At 41.4% G+C, this 19,033-nt stretch overlaps 1 protein-coding gene across 23 annotated transcripts in view; it reads right to left on the bottom strand.

Annotated features, from left to right (window-relative positions):
* The window catches only part of PTK2 (protein tyrosine kinase 2), a 278,805-nt gene that overhangs the window by 195,542 nt on the left and 64,230 nt on the right, over positions 1-19,033 (bottom strand). For 7 of the 23 annotated variants that reach the window (XM_070481674.1, XM_070481669.1, XM_070481667.1 and 4 more), the window contains exons 2-3: positions 18,243-18,331; positions 13,258-13,576 (exon numbers count right to left, since the gene is read on the bottom strand). The exons of 12 other annotated variants lie outside the window; for them this stretch is intronic. In XM_070481674.1, coding sequence (XP_070337775.1) covers positions 13,258-13,357 — 100 coding nt within the window. In that variant the 5' untranslated portion in view covers positions 13,358-13,576; positions 18,243-18,331. Of the gene's footprint in view, positions 1-13,257; positions 13,577-18,242; positions 18,332-19,033 lie in introns of those variants that run through there. 4 more of the 23 variants (XM_070481682.1, XM_070481673.1, XM_070481676.1 and 1 more) reach the window with 3 other exon arrangements.

A 19,033-nucleotide genomic window follows, 5' to 3' on the forward strand; every position in this document is an offset into this window, starting at 1 on the left:
ATATGTTTAACAGGGTTTGATCATCGCTGTAACATTTTAGTCTCTAATTGCTGGCACTTAAATTAAAAATAATTAAGTGAGGAGTGGCTATGGTGTCATGCTGCTGAGACAGGAGATAGAAGCAGGTTTAAATCCGCTCCATGAATATTCACTGTTAACATTTCAACAAGTCACTTAACTAGACTATTTTTGAATTTGCAGACAGTGTGGTAACAGCATTGATTTCACAGTACTATCACAAGGATTAAATATAAATACATGTACAGAGACTATGAGATCTATAATTTGCTAAATAATATGATGATGACGATGCTAACAATTAAGCAGCAAACACTTGTATACCAGTCACTATGTGGCAGGATTATTCTATTAATTCATTTGATTCACCTGATCCACACACCAACCCTATATGGTAAGTCCTATTAGTAACCCCATTTATAAATGAGGACACTGAGGCACTGAGAGGTTAAGTAACTTGCCCAAAATTATACAGCTACATGTGTTGGCTCCAAAGCACGCGCTTTGACTTCCACATGAGATACTTGCTAATCCAAGTATGGTTCACGGACCAGCAGCACAGGCATCACTGGGAGCTTGTGAGAGCCCCACCACAAATCTACTCAATCATAATCTGTACTTTAACAAGATCATCATGTGATCTCTATGCAAATTTTGTCTGGGAACCAAAGCAGTAGGTGACCTGTACGAAAACTGCCAAGTTATACTACAATTTTCTTTAGCATATTTATTTACTGTCCTTACTAATTCATCTCTCCCTGCAATGTAGAGTAGACTATGTATAAGGCACTCTCCAAGGCAATCAGGATAGACTAATAACAGGAAAGAGAACAGACTGATCATCAGGACTGGGTGGGAAGCAGGAAAGAGTCCCTGCCCCTATGGCCCTCATGAGAAAGACCATCACAGACAGGTGCACTAAGAACATGGTGCTAGAAGAGATGCTGGGAAAACAACATGTAGCACCCCAGACTTGACGCATGGTCAGGATTCCTACAGAACGTTAGTTCCTAGTCGGCATCTTGAGAACGGGTACATCAAAAGTTATATCCAACAAAAGATATGGATGCAGGAGGAGGTGAGAGTAATCCAGGAAGCCAATGCAAAGGCCAACAGGACTTTAAGATAGACAGTAGGGAGGGGAAGTAAGCCCAGCTTGGGGGGAGAGTGGGGCGGAGCCTGGCTGCTGTTAGGATATGCATCTGAGCAGCAATTAAGTCCATTCAGACCAATCAGAAGGCTTTTTTCTAATCCAGCCAGCACTAACTATGGCCCGAGACGAGGAAAGATCTGAGAGCTATAAAAGAACCAAGAGGACAGGATTGATTAAATTGCACATGTAAGACTAAAGGAGAGAAAGTCAGCAGCCATTTTTCTGGCTTGGGCAACTGAGTGGGAAAGTAATACCATTCCATCGAGATAAGGAACACAAGAGGGGCAGGTACTGTTTGTCTGGGGAAGGGGGATGGGCAGGAAGTAGTAAGATTAACTCAGTTTGGTATTTGTTACTGGGAACAATGCAGGCCTAAATGCCTGAACTCATACCTAAGTGCCAGAACTCATGACAGAAGAAGGAGGAGCTTCATGCCTACGTGAAGGGGGGGGGGGGGGGGGGAGAAGCAGGGAGCCCTGACTTCTGCAAGTTTAGTCTGGAAAGGGAACTAAGCCTTGGTTGCCCAAATCTGCTCCCAAGCTACAGGGAGGAGGATGTGATATTGTAATCTGGTCCCTTTGAAGCCTTTTCTAAAAAACTGTAACTTCACGGCTATACTGAGTCTTTGTACTCCTAAGGAGGAGACGTAAATTTACCTTTGGGAAAATACTCCCCTGGGCTCCCTCTCTCTGGGGGGCACTTTGCAAAATCAAAACAGCATAATGGCAAAGACTCCTAATGTGGGGTTAAACTGCTGTGCATAATAAAGAGTGATTTTCCTAATATGCAGAGATTGATGTGGTAAAGGTTGCTCACGAGACAGGAAGGTTTGAATCCAGCCCTGGGGGCTTCCAGAGGTTTATTTAAGTAATTATCTCTGCAACACTTACCATGCCAGGACTGTTATAAGCACTTAAAAATGAAATCATTTAATCCTCCTAATACCTTATTTTCCCCACTTTCCAGATGTGGGAAGAGAGAAGTGACTTGTCCAAGGCCACATGCCTAGTACACGAGACTCAAAGCCAGGCAGTCTACCTAGAGACCAAGCTCTTGCTCACTGAGTCCTGCTGCCTGTGGGTTTGCTGGGTTTCTGTCTTCTGAAAACTCTTTGTCACTAGCAGGCCACACTGCTGCCTGGCAACACACAGCTGAGTGGCAGTACTCTCCTATCATCACAGTCTTTACCATGTTGTACTGGCCTCAGCAAAGGGCCAGCTGCAATTTATTATTGCTACTGCCTGCTTTTTCATAGCCACTCTGCTTCATTTATTCATTCATTCATGCCTGTTCCCTCTAGGCAAACGAATGTGGCTACACCTCCTTTAGAGTAATTACTTCTAAAAATAGTTATTGAGCAAGCTACTAGGCTAGGCATTGTAATGTGTGGATATAGAAGGTACAAAAAAAAAAAGAGACAAACCTACCCTGAAGAGCTTTCAGCCTAGTCAGGAGATCCACACACGATTATTTAATTACAACTGTAATAAGTACTATTAAAAATGACAACTGCAGTAAGAGCTGTAAAGGAAAGACCAAAATCGTGATGCAATTGTAACATCACAGCCGCAGTGCGTTCTGGACAGAGCCGGAAGGAGGGAGGGGGAAAGGCCCAAGAGGGAGCCACATGGGCTTCAATATTTGGGAACCTTCAATCCGGAGACCCTTATCCTTCGGTTCCAGAAAATGTTCTTGCATCATTTCTTTCATGATTTTATCCTTTTTCTCTTTCTGCAATTCTTATTATTTGGATGTTGGACCTTCTGAATTCATCATCCTATTCTCTTTCTTTTCTCCTCCATTTTTCTCTCCTTTCCATGGTCCAAGAGATTTCTTCCAGATTGTTTCCCAATGCTTCTACTGAGTTTATTTCTGCTTTCTGACTTTTATTTTTCCTGTTCTTCGAATGTACTTTCAAAAATGAATTCTGTTGGTCTTTCATGGATGCAGTATCTTTTCTTAGCTCTTGGAGATCTTATACTGAGATTTAAATTTTTTATCTTGTTCTTTTAGCTTCCTTCTGCTTACTGTTCCATCTTTTTTGTCGGTGAATTGTTTTCCCTGTTTCTCTCTGTTTTGGTCTCATGGTTTGAAAGCAGAGGCTGTCTTTAATACCAGGTTGTCTGTCAAGGAACCCTGTGCCTGGGGGTGACCTGATGACCCAAGTGCTTAAGCACAGAAGCAGACACTCGCCTGGAGACCCCTGAAGGTCAGCATCTGCCTTGCCTCGTGGTCCCGTGTCCTCAGAAAAGAACGTTTCCATCTGCCGCCAAGGTGAGGCAAAAGCCTCCTGCCAGGATTCCAGGAGCCAAGGAGAAAGAAAGCATGCCTAATTTCTCTTACTCCCCAATTCTGAGTACAAGAACGCGTTCAATGTACTGTTTTACCAGACACTGTCCATAAGAAAGTTTTTAAAACTATATACACAAACAAGCCACGGGGGGGAAAACAACGTATTAGAATAGCATTTCACCTGCTCTGGCTTAGAAGACCTCACTGGCTAGGGACACTCCTCAGGACACTGAGACTAAATTATGAGCCACTCCTTTATTTTCTATGGGCAAGACACCGTAGAGATTACAGGACAGCTAAAATTTCACCTAAATCATACAAATAAATCTTTTAAAAAAGGCTGGAAATCCTACAGGAGAGGCATGTCTCAGGGAAGGTTTTACAGGCAGTGACATGTGAGCAACTCTTGATTAAGGAGCAGCACATGCTGCTTAATAAAGTTAAGAACTGTGCCTGGCTCCCCACTCACAACTGTGCGACTCTTCAATTACCATAGGTTCATTATCCGTAAAGTGGAAGTAATAATACCCACCTGTGAGTCAAGAAAATAAATGTAAAGTGGTTAGCAAGATGTATGAAATAAAGTTAGCACTCAACAGATGATAGCAGTTGTTAAAGAAGGATGACCTAAATTCTCCAGGCCAAGAAAAGGGGAGTTCTGAGTAGGACTGTTCTCTAAAGGGAAACCCTGCAAGACCCCCCATTTAATTAATACTTCAAAAGTCCCTAATCAGCACCTTCCCTGTTAATGAGTCATAGCTTTATGGATCCTTGTCAAAAAAGGAAACACATTCTCATTCCTATTATGATAATATCTGGTATATTTGAAATACATTATTAAGTCCAATAACCAAATAAAGCGGAAGTGTTCTTTCAGAATCTTCTTTGAAACCTTGTCCTATCAAAAATATTATGATGTTTCAAAACTGAAAATATCCCACCAGTATACCATTCTGTTCATGAACTCACATAAAAGTTAAAACAAGAAATATGCAACAGCCTAGGATTGTTATCTTCCCAATCATCCTGTCAACGTCACAAAACAGTAAGATTTTTAAAGTAAAAAAATTAATATGAATACATGACATTCTAGCAGTATTTTTTTTTTTTTTTTTTAAAGCCAACCAAGTAGACCTTGGGGAAGATACAACATGCTGGCATCACCCTGGTTAACAAGGTCCTGGTTTTTTCCTTTTTTTAATAAGGCAGACTACACACATCTTTCAATACAACAATTTCTGGCCAATGTGAGTATAAGGAAAATTTATATTTACATCCCCAAACTTAATATATAATTTTACACTAAAGTATGTATGAAAAAGCCTCAAGCTAAAATCCAAATAAAATTTGTAGGACCTCAAAATTACCTATAGAGTTTAAAAAGCAAAGTGTCCGAAAATGCGGGGACCCCATCCTTGAAAGCGACTGCTACAGGATGCCTCTTACAGGCCCATCCAACGGCACTCCGAATATAAACACTGGGAGCATAAGCAAAGCCGCAGTGTGCAACGTTTGCACCCTAAAGCACCAACCACCGAGAGAACTTCATCAGACCGTCCTGGCTGTAGAGCCACATGAAGTGACCCAGCACCTCTGAACCTTCTCCCACATGGCACGTATGCGCTGCCCTTCACCACCAACACCCCCGTTCCACCTCTCAGCCTTCCTCCTCAACTTCTTCAAGCCTCAATTCTCTTCCTCACTTCAGAATTCTAGGATACTGCCTTCTTTTTTATTATGTTTTTGTCTGCATGCTTTTCTACCAAATTTATTAAATGCTATATTACTTTGTTATACATGCAATGTTTAGTGAATAGCATGCACATTTTCCACACACGAGCAACTGTTAACCATACTGTCTGGTAATCAAGAAACAATATTTCAAGCATTTTAAATTTTACCATTTTAGATTTTATTTATACATAATCTCTTCACTGGGTTTTAGGAAACTGGTTTAACGTTTTCTGTTTATACACAGAATTTTCCTTTTGCCAAACAGAACAATGCCTGATCTTCAGAAATGCAATGTTAAATGGGAGATGCATTTACAGTCTAATTTTAATAGCTCTGTACTGAAGTCTAATTTGTAAAATGTACAAATCTTAAGTGAACAACTCAATGACTTTTTACACACATTCATACATACACATGTGTGTGTATCTCCATCCTCATGACTACCGCCTAGACCAAGATAAAGAGCATTTCCATTACTGCTTTCCCTTCACGTCCCTTTCTAATGAACAGCACCCACCAAACGGAACTACTATTCCCATTACTGTCACTGTAGATTAGTGTTTCTTAAACTTTATATAAATTAATCATATAAATGGAAACATAAGGGAACGCTTCCCAACTTGCTTTACGAAAACAGCAGCACCTTAATATGAAAATCTGACAAAAACATTATAAGAAAAAAAGTTACAGACTGATATCCCTCATGAAAACAGACAAAATAATAAGCAAAATATTGCATATTGGGGCCGGCCCAGTGGTACAGAGGTTCGCACATTCTGCTTTGGCAGCCCGGGGTTCCCTGGTTCAGATCCTGGGTGCGGACATGGCACCACTTGGCAAGCCATGCTGTGGCAGGCATCCCACATATAAAGTAGAAGATGATGGATGCGGATGTTAGCTCAGGGCCAGTCTTCCTCAGCAAAAAGAGGAGGATTGGCAGTAAATGTTAGCTCAGGGCTAATGTTCCTCAAAAAAAAAAAAAGATAAAATAAAAATGTCCTTTACAATAGCATCAAAAAAACATCAAGACCTCCATACTAAGATCTACCACATGCTGCTAAGAGAAATTAAAGACCTGCATAGTTGGACAGATGCACCAGAAGTCTCAATGTTGTTGTTCACAGGTCATTCTCCCAAATTGATCCATAGTTTCAACACAGCCCATCAAAATTGAACAGGAAAAAAAGTAATTCAACTCCAGAAACTGCGATAACTGGTAAAACTTCCTATCCATAAGCCTGCAAATTCAACTGAATACTGTGAACAGCTGGCAAATAATTCACCAACACCTTATGAAAATAAGAACACAGAAAGTAAACCACAGCTACACGAACCACAAAACGAAGAAAAAACTTACTACCGCTGGTTTCTTTTTCAACATCAAACTCCTAAAAAATACTTAAAATTTGATTGATTTTATACAACTTTTCAGGAAGAAAGGTATAAAAATACAAATGTGTATAATTTAAAGAAGTTAAAGCAGATAATATACACCTAAACATAAACCTATAATTATGTGAGCTACATCAATAACATGATAAAATTGACACAAATATTGATTAAAAGTTAGATTTTTCTTTTTAAGTGAAAACTGATAAAACCATGAAATACAGAAAACTGTTGAATTTACAATAAATTCGTTACAGTTTAAATGATTACAGATGAATGTGAAATCAAAGATTTGTGAACACTATTTTTAAAAGTCAGTGTCACTAACCATTAAAGCACTAGAAATAACGCACAAGTTTTATTTTTCATAAAAATCTCCATAACCCTTCTTATTTGCTTCTAAAGATTGAAAGCTCTGTTGCTCCAAGCAGACAAGATAACGGACTTCACTGATTCGTCTGTTCTCTACAGGAGTCCGCTATGATGAGGCACTGGGCTGCACACTGAGCAGGAAGGGCAGGCTCCTCACCTCCAGGCTGTGCATTTCACTGCGGGACAGCAAACCATCCAACAAGAAGCCACACAGTATGTTAGGTGGTGACACATGCAAGGGAGAGAGAGAAGGTGGACGGTGATGGCAGGAGGATGGGTCCATGTTAAACAGGGTGGCCAAAGAAGACGCACTCAAGGATTTTAACAGAATTTACTGTCCAAGCAGGAGACTTGGTGCTGGGGTGGGGGTAAGAGATGGATGGAAGCCTGGGACAAAAACCATGAACAAGGGCACACATTTTCCCTACCTCACTGAGGAGGTCATTTCTGAGCAAAAACCATACATCCAGCTAAAAGCTCCAAAACTACATATGGAGAGAATACGAGGGAAACTAGCATTCTCTTCCCCCAATATAACTAGGACAAGTGAAAGAATCTGAGAGACAAAGAAGTTTTAATACCCATTGTATTATTTTTGTGGGTGATCCCTCACCTCATTAGTTGAGGTTACTAACATTCAGAGTAGGAATGCAAAGGGAGTTCACCATGGTTAAGACATCAGATGCAAAGGTGGGCCCTTGACAGAGAACACACGCCAAGCTGCCTCCCTTACTTTTGCTCAGGCGCTGCCTAAGTGTTCTGTACTCCTTCACTACTTGTTCGCTCCCCCATCTCTATTCCCTCTTTGCAGTGACAGACACACCTGTTACTTTCATAGTCTTTGTTTATCAGAAACTCATTTATTCAATACATCTACTACATGCTGGGGACACAAACACATTACACTAACATTTACCAACAGAATTAATTCACAATGATGTGAAAAGTTTAACAAAGGAAAGGGAAGAGCACTATAAGAGAAAATCATGAAGGAATCTAACGGCTGGGGGTTCACAGGGGACCAGAGGGAAACTGAGGGGAAAGAGGTGTCCCAAGCAGAGGGAAAAGCACCCATCACCTGGAGAAGAATGCAAAGTGCTGAGAGATGACAACGGCTAAAGACAGTGAGGGACAGACACAGTGTGCAAAGCCGTGTGGCAGGATGAGGCTCCCGGGGAGAGGGAGAAGGGTGCCAAGTTGGCGGACAGGGACAAGACAAAAAGGCCCGGGGTGGACCTTGGGCAACACCAATCTTTCGAGGCAGGATGAAGGCTTAGGAAGAAGAGCCCCAGCCCAACTCCTCAAAGAAACCAGGTGGAAGAGTAAGCCTTTCCTACTGCCCCCTCTCCAGGAACATTAACGCAGCCCAAACCATAATCAGTGGAAAGGCCCGTGTTCTCCTAACACCCCAACATCTTCATTTCTCAGTGCCTTTGCATGCAGAATTCCTACAGCAGAGAGGACCCTGCCCACCCTCTCCACTTGAATCAAACATCACCGCCTTTAGAAAAATGCCCCAGATTCCACCACTTCAGGATTTTTTTTCACTCAACAATTATTGAGTGCTGCTATGTCAGACTATATGGATTCAAAAAGTAACAAGATCTGAACCTGGCCTGCAAGAAGTTTACAACCAGGTAACATGAGACAAGCAAACAAAGCTGAATGAGTTACCACCATGCCTGTGTGTGCAGAGCTAATGCACACAGGCGCCAGGGCCCAGCTCTGTGGTCCAGGTGGCAGAGAGGAGGAGGGCCATGCCCTCGAGCGGAATCCTGAAAGTTTCGTGTTTAGGAAGAAGGAATATTCTGAGCAGAAAGAGCAGCAAAAGTGTAAAGGGGCACAAAGAAGCACAACGCAGCAGGGTCGTTTCAGAGAACTAACTGCATGTACAGCTGTGTGGCTGTGTGGAGCCTATTAGAGGCGCGGTGGGAGGGGGAAGAGCGGATAGGCGGGCAGTCTCTCATGACGCCACCCAGCATCAAGGTAGGAGGTAACAGACTAGAACTCAGCTCAGCCTGCACTGAGGGCCTACTATGTGCCAGGCACCAAGAGTTGTTGCCTGGGCTGTGCACTCATAAAACTTAGTCACCCTGAACATCATTTAATACCTTTTACGGTAAATTTATAGATATCCAGATATCCATAAATTACATAAATGTAATTTATATATAAATTAAATACATAATTACATATGTAAATTACATAAATATAATTATAAAATATATTTATATACTTATATACAAATGCTTACATACAAATATATTTTTAATCTGTCTCCCCCACAAGTCAGTTAGCTCCACCAGCTGTCAGACTTGATGGCCATGATCCCACAGGAGTGACAGAGGACCAGGGAGGTAATTCCCAGGGAAGCTATCAGACCCTGTGAACCCCAACAAGACCCATCTGTTGAGAGAACTAGAATGTAGCATGCGTGACCAATTCACTCCTTTCACTGAGCTGTTTTTAAGGCATGTGAACTAGCTAACCCTATACAGAACTATTCATTCATTAAGGTAATACTCACGTGTGCCAATTACTTGCCAAGCAGGAAAAAACCTGACATAATCACTGACTATGTTATGTTTACCATCTAGCAAAGACAGAAATCAAACAAGTACAATACATAATGATCAATCACAGTAAATGCTGTGCAAGACCAGAAGAGAAGGCTCAGAGAGGGAATAGCAGAGAGAAACTGGTTTAGACTGAGAAGGATGAAAGACCATTTAAGGCGAGACCTAAAAGATAAGTAGGGGTCAGCTAGGCAGAGAAGGAAGAGAAGACAGTTCCAGAAGAGGTAATCACAGGTGTAAAAAGCCTGAGAGGAAAGAGCTTTGAGTATTTAAGGCACTGAAGAGTCAAAATACCCACATCATTGATGAGCACAAGAGGCAAATGGCCCGAAGCCGGAGAAGAGGGGAGAAGCCAGGTCAGGTGAGGCCTTGCAGGCCATGTGAAGGACTTGCAATTTATCCAATTCTAATGAGAAGCCACTAGGGAGTTTTGGAAGGAGAACAACATGGGATTTATGTTTTTATAAAGTCATCCTGGCAATAGTTCAACATCCGCAAGTCAATCAACGTGATTCACTACATTAACAAAATGAGAAACAAAAACCACATGATCATCTCAATAGATGCAGAGAAAGCATTTGACAAAATCCAACATCCATTTATGATTATAAAGTCACCCTGGCAGTTGTGTGAAGGATGAATGTGTGAGGAAACAGGAAGATCAACAGGAAGCAACTCCCATAACCCTGGGAGACATGAGGGTCGCATGGACCAGAGTGGAGGCCACAGAGACAGGGAGAAGGTGAGGAATTCAAGAATTAGTTTGCAGACAGAATCATCAGGATAAAAAGATGGATTCATTACACATGGAAGGAGGTGTTAGAGAAGCATCCCGAGTCTGTGACATGGATAACTGAGTGGATGGCGGGTCCAATATGTTCATTAAGATGGAGGATTTGGGGACCAACAGATTTCAGGGGCAACAACTAAGAGGCTCATCTCTGGCAGGTAAGTATCAGATGCTTACGAAAACTACCCATGTAGATACCAACAGGCAGTTAACCAGTAGAGCCTGAGACACAGAAGAGAAGACGGGCTGCACAGAAAGCTATTTGGATGGATGGAGTTTAAAATACTGATACAGAAAAAGCATGACTTCAACCACAGAACCAGAATCCCACAAATGAACTATTAATAGTATATTCAATCTCAATCTACTACTGAAAGACACAGAAAAAAATCAACACACACTTATTCCTAACAACCAAATCTGACACCTCTTTAATCTACTTTCCAATCTTTCAAAAAAAATGAAACAAATAATGTACATACTGATATAACCAAAAAACTACCCAAGCAGGGCTTTCTGAACTCAAAAGTCTTGCAACCAAATACAGCACTGTGAACATTTACATTTACTCCAATACTCTGAATTAAAACTGTCATTATGAAATAGTTGAATACGTTTTAACAAAGTCCTTTAAAATATGTTAGAATACAATCTGTCATGGGTAGGGTTTAAGGTGGATTCTTTACACCAAGTTCAACAGTACAATAAACTTTACTATAAAAAAAGATCCCAGAGTGTTTTAAGGATACCTTAAAGGTTCCAGTTCAAAGCATACAAATATAGGTCTGTTCTACTATTTTTAGCCTGTTCTAATAAGTATTTTATAATGTCTTCTCAAATTGGGACACAGCTGTTTTCGAGGTTAATGTAACTGATAAAATCCAATGTGAGGTTGAGAATGTCTTACTGCAAGTAGAGATTTGTATACTCTTTGGATTTGAGCTGTTTACTTTGTCTTTACCCAAAAGTATAACTTTCATACTTGAAAATAACCAATTCAGCCAATTCCTCTACACTAACCTCTTTGTCGTTATCACATAGCAAAGTTAATCAGAACAAAAACCTAAGGTTTCCTGCCTTCCTGTCCTGGTGCAAGAGAGTAAGCCGAGAAGGGGAGAGGAAGTGAACCAAGACGCCTGCGCAAGGCACGCTCACTGTGGATGCAGTGTGCTCAGGCCCCAGACGGGAACAAGCTCCTTAGTGTTGTCAGAAGCTCCCCGGGAACAACCCAAAAGCAAGAATGTTCATCTGAGATGGCCTGCTCCAGCCCTACAAATAGTCTGAGTCTGACTTTGATGCTGTCCTTACCTTTTCCTGTCTTTTGCACATCTGAGCTCTGCTCTCTGCCCAACTTTGACTTCTATCAAAATGATATTTCAGTTAAAAATGCCTCTATTCATTTGCTCTGCCAGTCAGCAAACAAAATGGAAAAGTAAGTTGCCTGGATCAATTGCTCTGGGATGAGGAAAAACACTACAATCTCTCCTTTCTTCCGAAGTTCATATTTCTAAAGTCACTTTGAATTTTTAAAAAATCCAGTAGCTGATTATTTAATATCACATTGCTACTGGATTTGTAGATCTTGAATCTAGCTTAGGCTCTGTGAGTGAAATCAGAGCCCTACTCTTTAGGATTAGTGCTAACAGAGAGCTATCATACAATGGAGGTGGCGCTATGCAAATACATCGCAGGCAAGTCTAGGAAAAGACCAAATTTTCAACAACTATAGAACTCTTTGCCTCTGACCACTCGGCACTGGTCATGCTGAACTATGGATACAGTCTTGAGGTTAGAAACTGCAATTTTAAAAAGTTCCCATACTCAACACTCTTTAAAATTCAGGAGTTTGAATTTAACTCAGCAAAGTATTTACTCTGAAGATCCATATTATGTAATAAAGTGCCAGGTGCTTTGTTCAGAGAGCATCCTATTAAACACCACATTTTAGAAATGTTTAAAAGCCTAGAAAAGAATTAACAGATGATGAGGACAACTCAATCAATGAAAACCAATGCAATGGTGAAGCTGTGGTTTGGTGCTGACACGTCCATATGCTGGTGGCACTAAAACTGTCAGGCTAAGCACTAAACGGCATCAGTCTGAAGCTCCACCTCAGCGCTGCAGCTCTTGACCCAGTGCAGCTTCCTCCTTCTACACATCTTTCCCAAGTGGAGTAACACGATATTTAAATATATTTTTTAAAATAATAAGTATTTATTAAATTCTTCATTAAGGATTTTTCTCTCTCAGGTTAAATATTCACTACTACTTTAAGCAAAGCAGCTACATGTTTTCATACACGAATTAAATGGCATTTTTAACTTCTAAACATGCCTCCAAAATACTGTCTTGAATGTTGCAATGAAAATGCCATATTTTGTATTTATATTTTTAAATAATAAAAACCTTAACAACATTAAAATGGAAAATTGTTTATTCACAGTATTGCTGACCCTTAGTGACAAGCCCACCTTACAACAGGGAGTTTCAAATTAACTACACAATCTTTACAGTGAGTAAAGGAAATCAGTTTTTGAAATAAGAAAATTCATGTCACTCTTTTTTCCTACATTCCTACATAAGTTAAAATTAGTTTCTTTATTCTTTAAAAACGTCCACATCATAGAACGAATATGGATGTCTTGATTAAAACACAAAACATAAAACTTTAAGAGACATGAGACAGAGCATAAAAAAGATAGTTTACTCACTTAAAATGCATTTCCATAAAAATAATTTTATTTACTATTTGAGAAACTAATTGGTTTTATGCAATAACTGTATACCCATACCACATTAATTTCCATTTGTTACTTAAATTTAATTATAAACCTATTTGAAATAAATTCTGAAAAACTCTTACCCACCTTTTTAGTGCAAAAGCATGAATTTAAATAAAATTTAAACTGAACAGATTTTTAAGTTATTTATACCTTTAGCCCAACACATTGGAAACGGACTACAGCCGCTCTTCTCCATACAGATGGCAGCTGCCGGTCTCAGGGCCTCTCGGCCCGCCAGCTCCAACAACATAGACTCAGTCCTAGAGAGGGCAAGCCGGGAGTCGGTGCACCAAGGCCCAGTTCACCGCTCCCGCAGGATTTGCTTCGATGCACAAGCAAGACTAAACTTCCCCTGTGTGCGCCTTTTCTCAGAGCTTGAAGCAAAATTGGGGAGGTGCTCCTTCTGTAATATTTTCCAGCAGCTTGAAGAATGCCTCTCAGTTACAGAATCTTCTCATGCTTCCGCAATCTGAAACACAGACCATCCTGGCCAGATTAAGCTACTGAACAGAATGAAACCAGCTAGTAATGTGACCCCATGGGTCTGTGTTCCTAGATTCATTCAGGGAAGGAAGGGAGAGGGAGGGGAGGGAGGGGAAAGGGGGAGGAGAAAAAGGCGGCCATTAGCCAGCACCTTATTAATATGCTAATCTCACCCTTCTGTTCAATTCATCTGACAGACTTCTGTTTACAAAACTGACAGGTGATTCCAAAATTGAGTAAGCTGCAAATCTAGTCTGACCCAGACCATGTCTGTAGATGGCTCTTCAGACCATGTTTGTTTTCAAAGTCTTGCCTTTGGCATTTTAGCCGCCTAATTCTGACCTTACAGTTAAAAGAATTACCTTGATGAAACAAGAATAATTTTGAAAAAAATCCTGATCAACAATAAAAACAAGTCTGTAAAAAACATGTCCATAGGAATTCTATTTTCGAGGCAAAATACTTTTCCAGATTGATACTTTAGTATTAAGCTTGTAAATTCATAAGACTATCTACAAAACACATAAAAACAAGAATTTGAGGTTGCCAGATTCTTTTAAAATCAGCTTAGGGAATACTGATGGATCCAAAATGCATGATTTCTTAGCTTCAAAATATAAGTGAGTAATAAACTCATACTGAAGAAGTAGGACAGAAAAATACAATCTAACAATCTGTACTAGAAACTTTAAAAAAAATGCAAAGTTACTCATTTTTTTCCATTCAAAGTGAGAGACAGTCAAGGTCATCTCAAAACTTTAGCTATCTGAGCACATTCCACGTTAGCCGTAAGACAGTAGTAACCAGGATGGTGGAGCTTCTGTTGCCTAAGCATACGTATACACGTTCAAGCTCTACAGTTTTGCTCTCCTAATGTTTAAGTTATTGGTAGCAGTAAATCCCATGAACTAGTAAAAAATCAAGTACTCTACTTAACTGTGAACATGACCAAGGCTTTATGAACTAACTTCTGAAAAGAACTGAACGAAGGTGGAGAACAAGGTATGCAGCCGAGTCCAGTGACGCCCCAGCTGGTTTCGTTTCTAACACACTACTCTTGATGAGGGCTTTGTCTCCAGGCTCCTAACAGCAGCCAGAGCTCAAGTGACCTCTTATATGCCCCAGTGAAAACACATCATTCACCAGGGTGAACTCTGACCCCAGGCAACACTGGGAAGAACAAGGGCTCCAGAAAAACACAGGCAAGCAAGCTAGAAAAAGAACAGAAGAAACAAGCAGACAGACCAATTAGAAGACATGAAAAATACCCTCTGCTTCCACCATTACCGAAGAGAGGTCGCAGCCGAAGGCTACTGCTGTCATGAGAAGCAGCAAAGCGGCCCATGGGCAAGGCTGACACCTGGCTCAGCCCTGGGAGAATGGCGTGGGGTTTAATCTGAACCATCGACTAACAGACTGCACAACAACCCAAGCAAACTGTCAGTCTCTCTTGGAACTTATGATTCTCCAAAGTTAAAAAATAAAAGCTAGCTTTAGAAGTCACCGATGATATTCTACACACCAGACAGTGATTTCATCTGATTTTCACATCTTCTAAGCACAATCAGTGCTATATCTCTTTTAAAGATGAGTAAAGACAGGGTCGTACAAGTGTGAAGAGGACAGCAACACTGAGCCCACCCGCTACCCAGGAAGCCAGAGGTCTTCACACACACCACTCCCCGAAAAAACGTTTTTGAGCCAGCCTGGATAGATGCCACAGTACCACCTGCCCAGCAAGGAGAGGCTGGTGCAAGCAGGCGGCGGTGGAGACTGGGGCTAACGCAGGGGCAGGGGAGCAGGGGACAAGGGACAGGTCTGGGAGCTTTTTAGGATGCAGGAAGTGAGTGGAGAATGAGGAAGAGGAAAAGCCGTTTCTGACTCTGGAGTAACCAGTGGATGGCAGCTTTCTCTCCCACCCCACCAAGCTAATTTATATTTTATTTCAATAGCCAAATATCACCTCCTGATGCACAAGATCCTGAGGGTACAGAAGATGACAAGATACAAAGAAGCAGAAGTTCCTCCACGCCAGAGAGCAGGGCGGGCTTCCCAGATGGAAGCAGCAGCCACAGACAAGTTAAGAACTCACTGGGCCACTGAGAAGCCAGAGCAGGCGACAGTGTGAGAGAGAAGATGACAATAAAAAGAGCAACTGTGTACCAGCTACTGTGCCAGACGTGTTCACATATAAAACAATCCTGTTTACTCCTTAACATAATCCCAGCAAAGCAGTTCCTCCCCATTTTCACAGAAGAGGACAGTAAGGTTCAGAGAGGTGGAGCAACTTGCCTGAGGTCAGAGCTGAAAAGTTACCTGAGTACTAGCTAGTTTGGTGATATCATTACTCCTATTTTCTTCTTGCTAAATATTAAAAACAAATTATGCTTTTAAATTTCCAATCCATGACACAGAATGAGAATAGCCTACAGTTAATGGCAACATAAGTGAAAAAAGTAAGCAGTCCTTTTATGCTTTTATGAAATTCTATATACTGATATAAAGGCCATCATTCATTTAAAAAGTTCTATAATTTTTAAAACAAACTCCTTATAGTATCAGTACAGTTGAAAGCGACTCCAAAAGTCCTACTTAACAAGGAAACTCTTAATTAAAATTTACAAGAACGATTACTCTTTGCTCAGACGCCAAACCTTAGTCATCCTGGACTCCTCTGTTTCTCTCTTACCTCAAAACAGTCCATGCAAAACCCGTTATCCTTGTCTTCCAAATATATCTGAACCGTGTCCTTCTGCCATGTCTACCGCCCCATGCCGGCCCAAGCTGCTGCCACCTCCCACCTGGGTCACAGCTACAGCCTCTTCTTGCAGCCCTGTACTCTCAAGCAGCAGCTGCACTGACCCTTTCAAAGTATCAATCACAGCACTTCACTGCTCTGCTACACTCGCCAACAGTTCCCCAGTTCTCCCAGAGCAGCCGCCTCCATACTCAGCACGGCCTGCAAGGCCCTGTTCGAGGTGGCTCCCGCTCCTGTCTACACCCCACGTCTCAGCCTCATTTCCTCACTCCCTTGGTGTCCTTGGCTCCGACCACACACTCCCTGCTGTTCTTTCCCCATGCCACGCCTGCGCCTACCTCAGGGCCTTTACACTGCCTGTCCCTCTAGGTGGTACACTCTTGCCTCAGATATTCACATGGCTCACTCCCTTTCCTCTGCCACGTCTTTGCTCCAATGTCACCTACTCCATGAGGCCTGTCCCGACGGCCTTGTCTAAATGTGCATGGCCCGTGCCCTCGCCCTGCTTCACTTTCCCACAGCACTCACACCTTCTGAAATACCACGAGACCTATACGCATACTGAGTTTACCGTCTGGCCGCCCCCACTACGATGCCCTCTCCATGGCGGGAAGGAATTTTGTCTGCTCTGGATATAGTGTCTCCAGGGCCTCATTCCTAAACTGGTCAGTAAGACAAGGAGGCCATATTCCACACATCCTTCTATCACCCACAGGTAACGAGGAGACGGCAGAGGGACCTTCTATTTTACTCTACAGGCCACGGCCACCGAGACAGCATCTAGATGGTCCAGATGTCAGGACTCGGCGCTAAGCTCAGTGACAGCACGGCCTGCCTCAGCCTTGGGCACTGCTTCACCTCCAAGACTCAGCGCAGGGGTTCGATAAATATCGACTGAATGAAGGAGTGAATTAAACAGTATGAAAACCTTGCTTTCTCAAGAATGTAAGAATGGAAAGAGAAAAACTGACATAAAATCTAAGAAAACTATGTGGACCAGCTCTCCCCATCCCACATAAAAGATAAATCACACAACTGTAGTGTTCTGATACTCCTATCAGAACTTCCACTGAGAGTGACTAGAGCAAAAATGACAACAGTGTGTGAGATTAGACAAACATTACCAGGAGGCTAACAAGCAACGCTATGAGCAAGATCAGAAAGCAGAAAAGGTAATGCCTGTATAATTTTGTCCAACCCAGCCTCCCTAAAGAAACCTCAGCTTAATGAGAAAGTCACTGGGAAAGAACTATTAAGAAACAAACTGCTTATAAATGTCACCAACAGCAAATCACACAAATACAAGTCCGACTTTCCATCTCTCATATAGGTGCCATGCTTTTATCTGCTTGCCTTAAGTAATACCAAAACTTGAGGATACCACTTCTTCAAAAACTAAAGCGCTAGTAAATGCTTTTAGACCAGCCAACAGGAGGAATGTAAAAGAAAAATATAATTCATATTATACATACATAATTCAAAATTTATCTTCTCTTACCTCTTTTACATTTGCCTTAATCAAGAGTTACAGATTTAAATAAAACCAACACTTTCATAACATGGTAGCCTCCATTAGCACCTGATAATTACAATATACCCTAATTTCCAAAAGTCAGGTATCCTAAGCTTACTTCCTTTAGGACTCACAGAATCACCAGTTCTACATCACTGTGTCTCACTACTTCCACCATAAAAACAGAAATAATTTTTCTGAAAATTTTACTCTACCAACAAAAATTATGACTTGGTAAGGACTAAAGAAATTTAGTCATAATAAAGGATATAATCACCTTCTCAAGACAAACAGACAATAGGTCTCAAACAACATTCTCCAAAAGTTGATGGTATTGGTATTACTTGCTTTCCTCGCAAGGCTTCCTAACAATTACCCTACCTCCCTTCTGTTTCTCTGGAGGCACTCCGGGGAAGCTGAGGAAGGCAGTGAGTTTGTCACAGGAAGACACAAAGCAGCCCCAGTTCTATCTGTGAGACAAAGAAAGAATCTTTCACCAGCCTGAACCTCAGTTTCCTCATCTGTAAAACGAGGACAATGACAGTATCACTTATTGAGTATTGACTATGTGCCAGTTACAAAACAGCACACTAGCAACACTAATAATAGTGAAAAATGATGATAATGATGATACCAAGTTAATGTTTACTATGTGCCAAGTCCTGTTCTAAGTATTTTTAAAATCCTAACTCATTTAGTTATTAATAACCAACCCCATGAGGTAGATTCCCTTACTCCCATTTCCCAGATGAAGAAACTGAAGCACAGAGAGCTAAGTAACTTGTTCAAGGTCACAGAACTTTTAAGTAGCAAAGCTGTAAATCAAACTCAGGCAGTCAGGCTCCAGTCTACGTTGCTCACCAATCTGCTACAGTACCTTACACCTATTTTCTCAATTAATACTTCTAACAACCAGTGAAGGTAGATGATGTGACATGTGAACAAACTGAGGAACAGAGAAATTAAGTAACATACTAATATCACAGCTAACTGGTTAGTGGCAGGGCTGGGAGACGCGCCTGCACTTGAACCCCAGCCAGACCACACACCACCTATGACATCATCTACCTCCAAATGCTGCAATGGTTTCCAGAGAGAGTCAGGCCTCACTTGGCCTACAGAGGATGCCTGAATCACAGTGAGGTCCAAAGGGACAAAGGAAGGAAGAGAAG

This window comes from Equus asinus, chromosome 12 (assembly GCF_041296235.1).
Source record: "Equus asinus isolate D_3611 breed Donkey chromosome 12, EquAss-T2T_v2, whole genome shotgun sequence".
Lineage (NCBI taxonomy): Eukaryota > Metazoa > Chordata > Mammalia > Perissodactyla > Equidae > Equus > Equus asinus.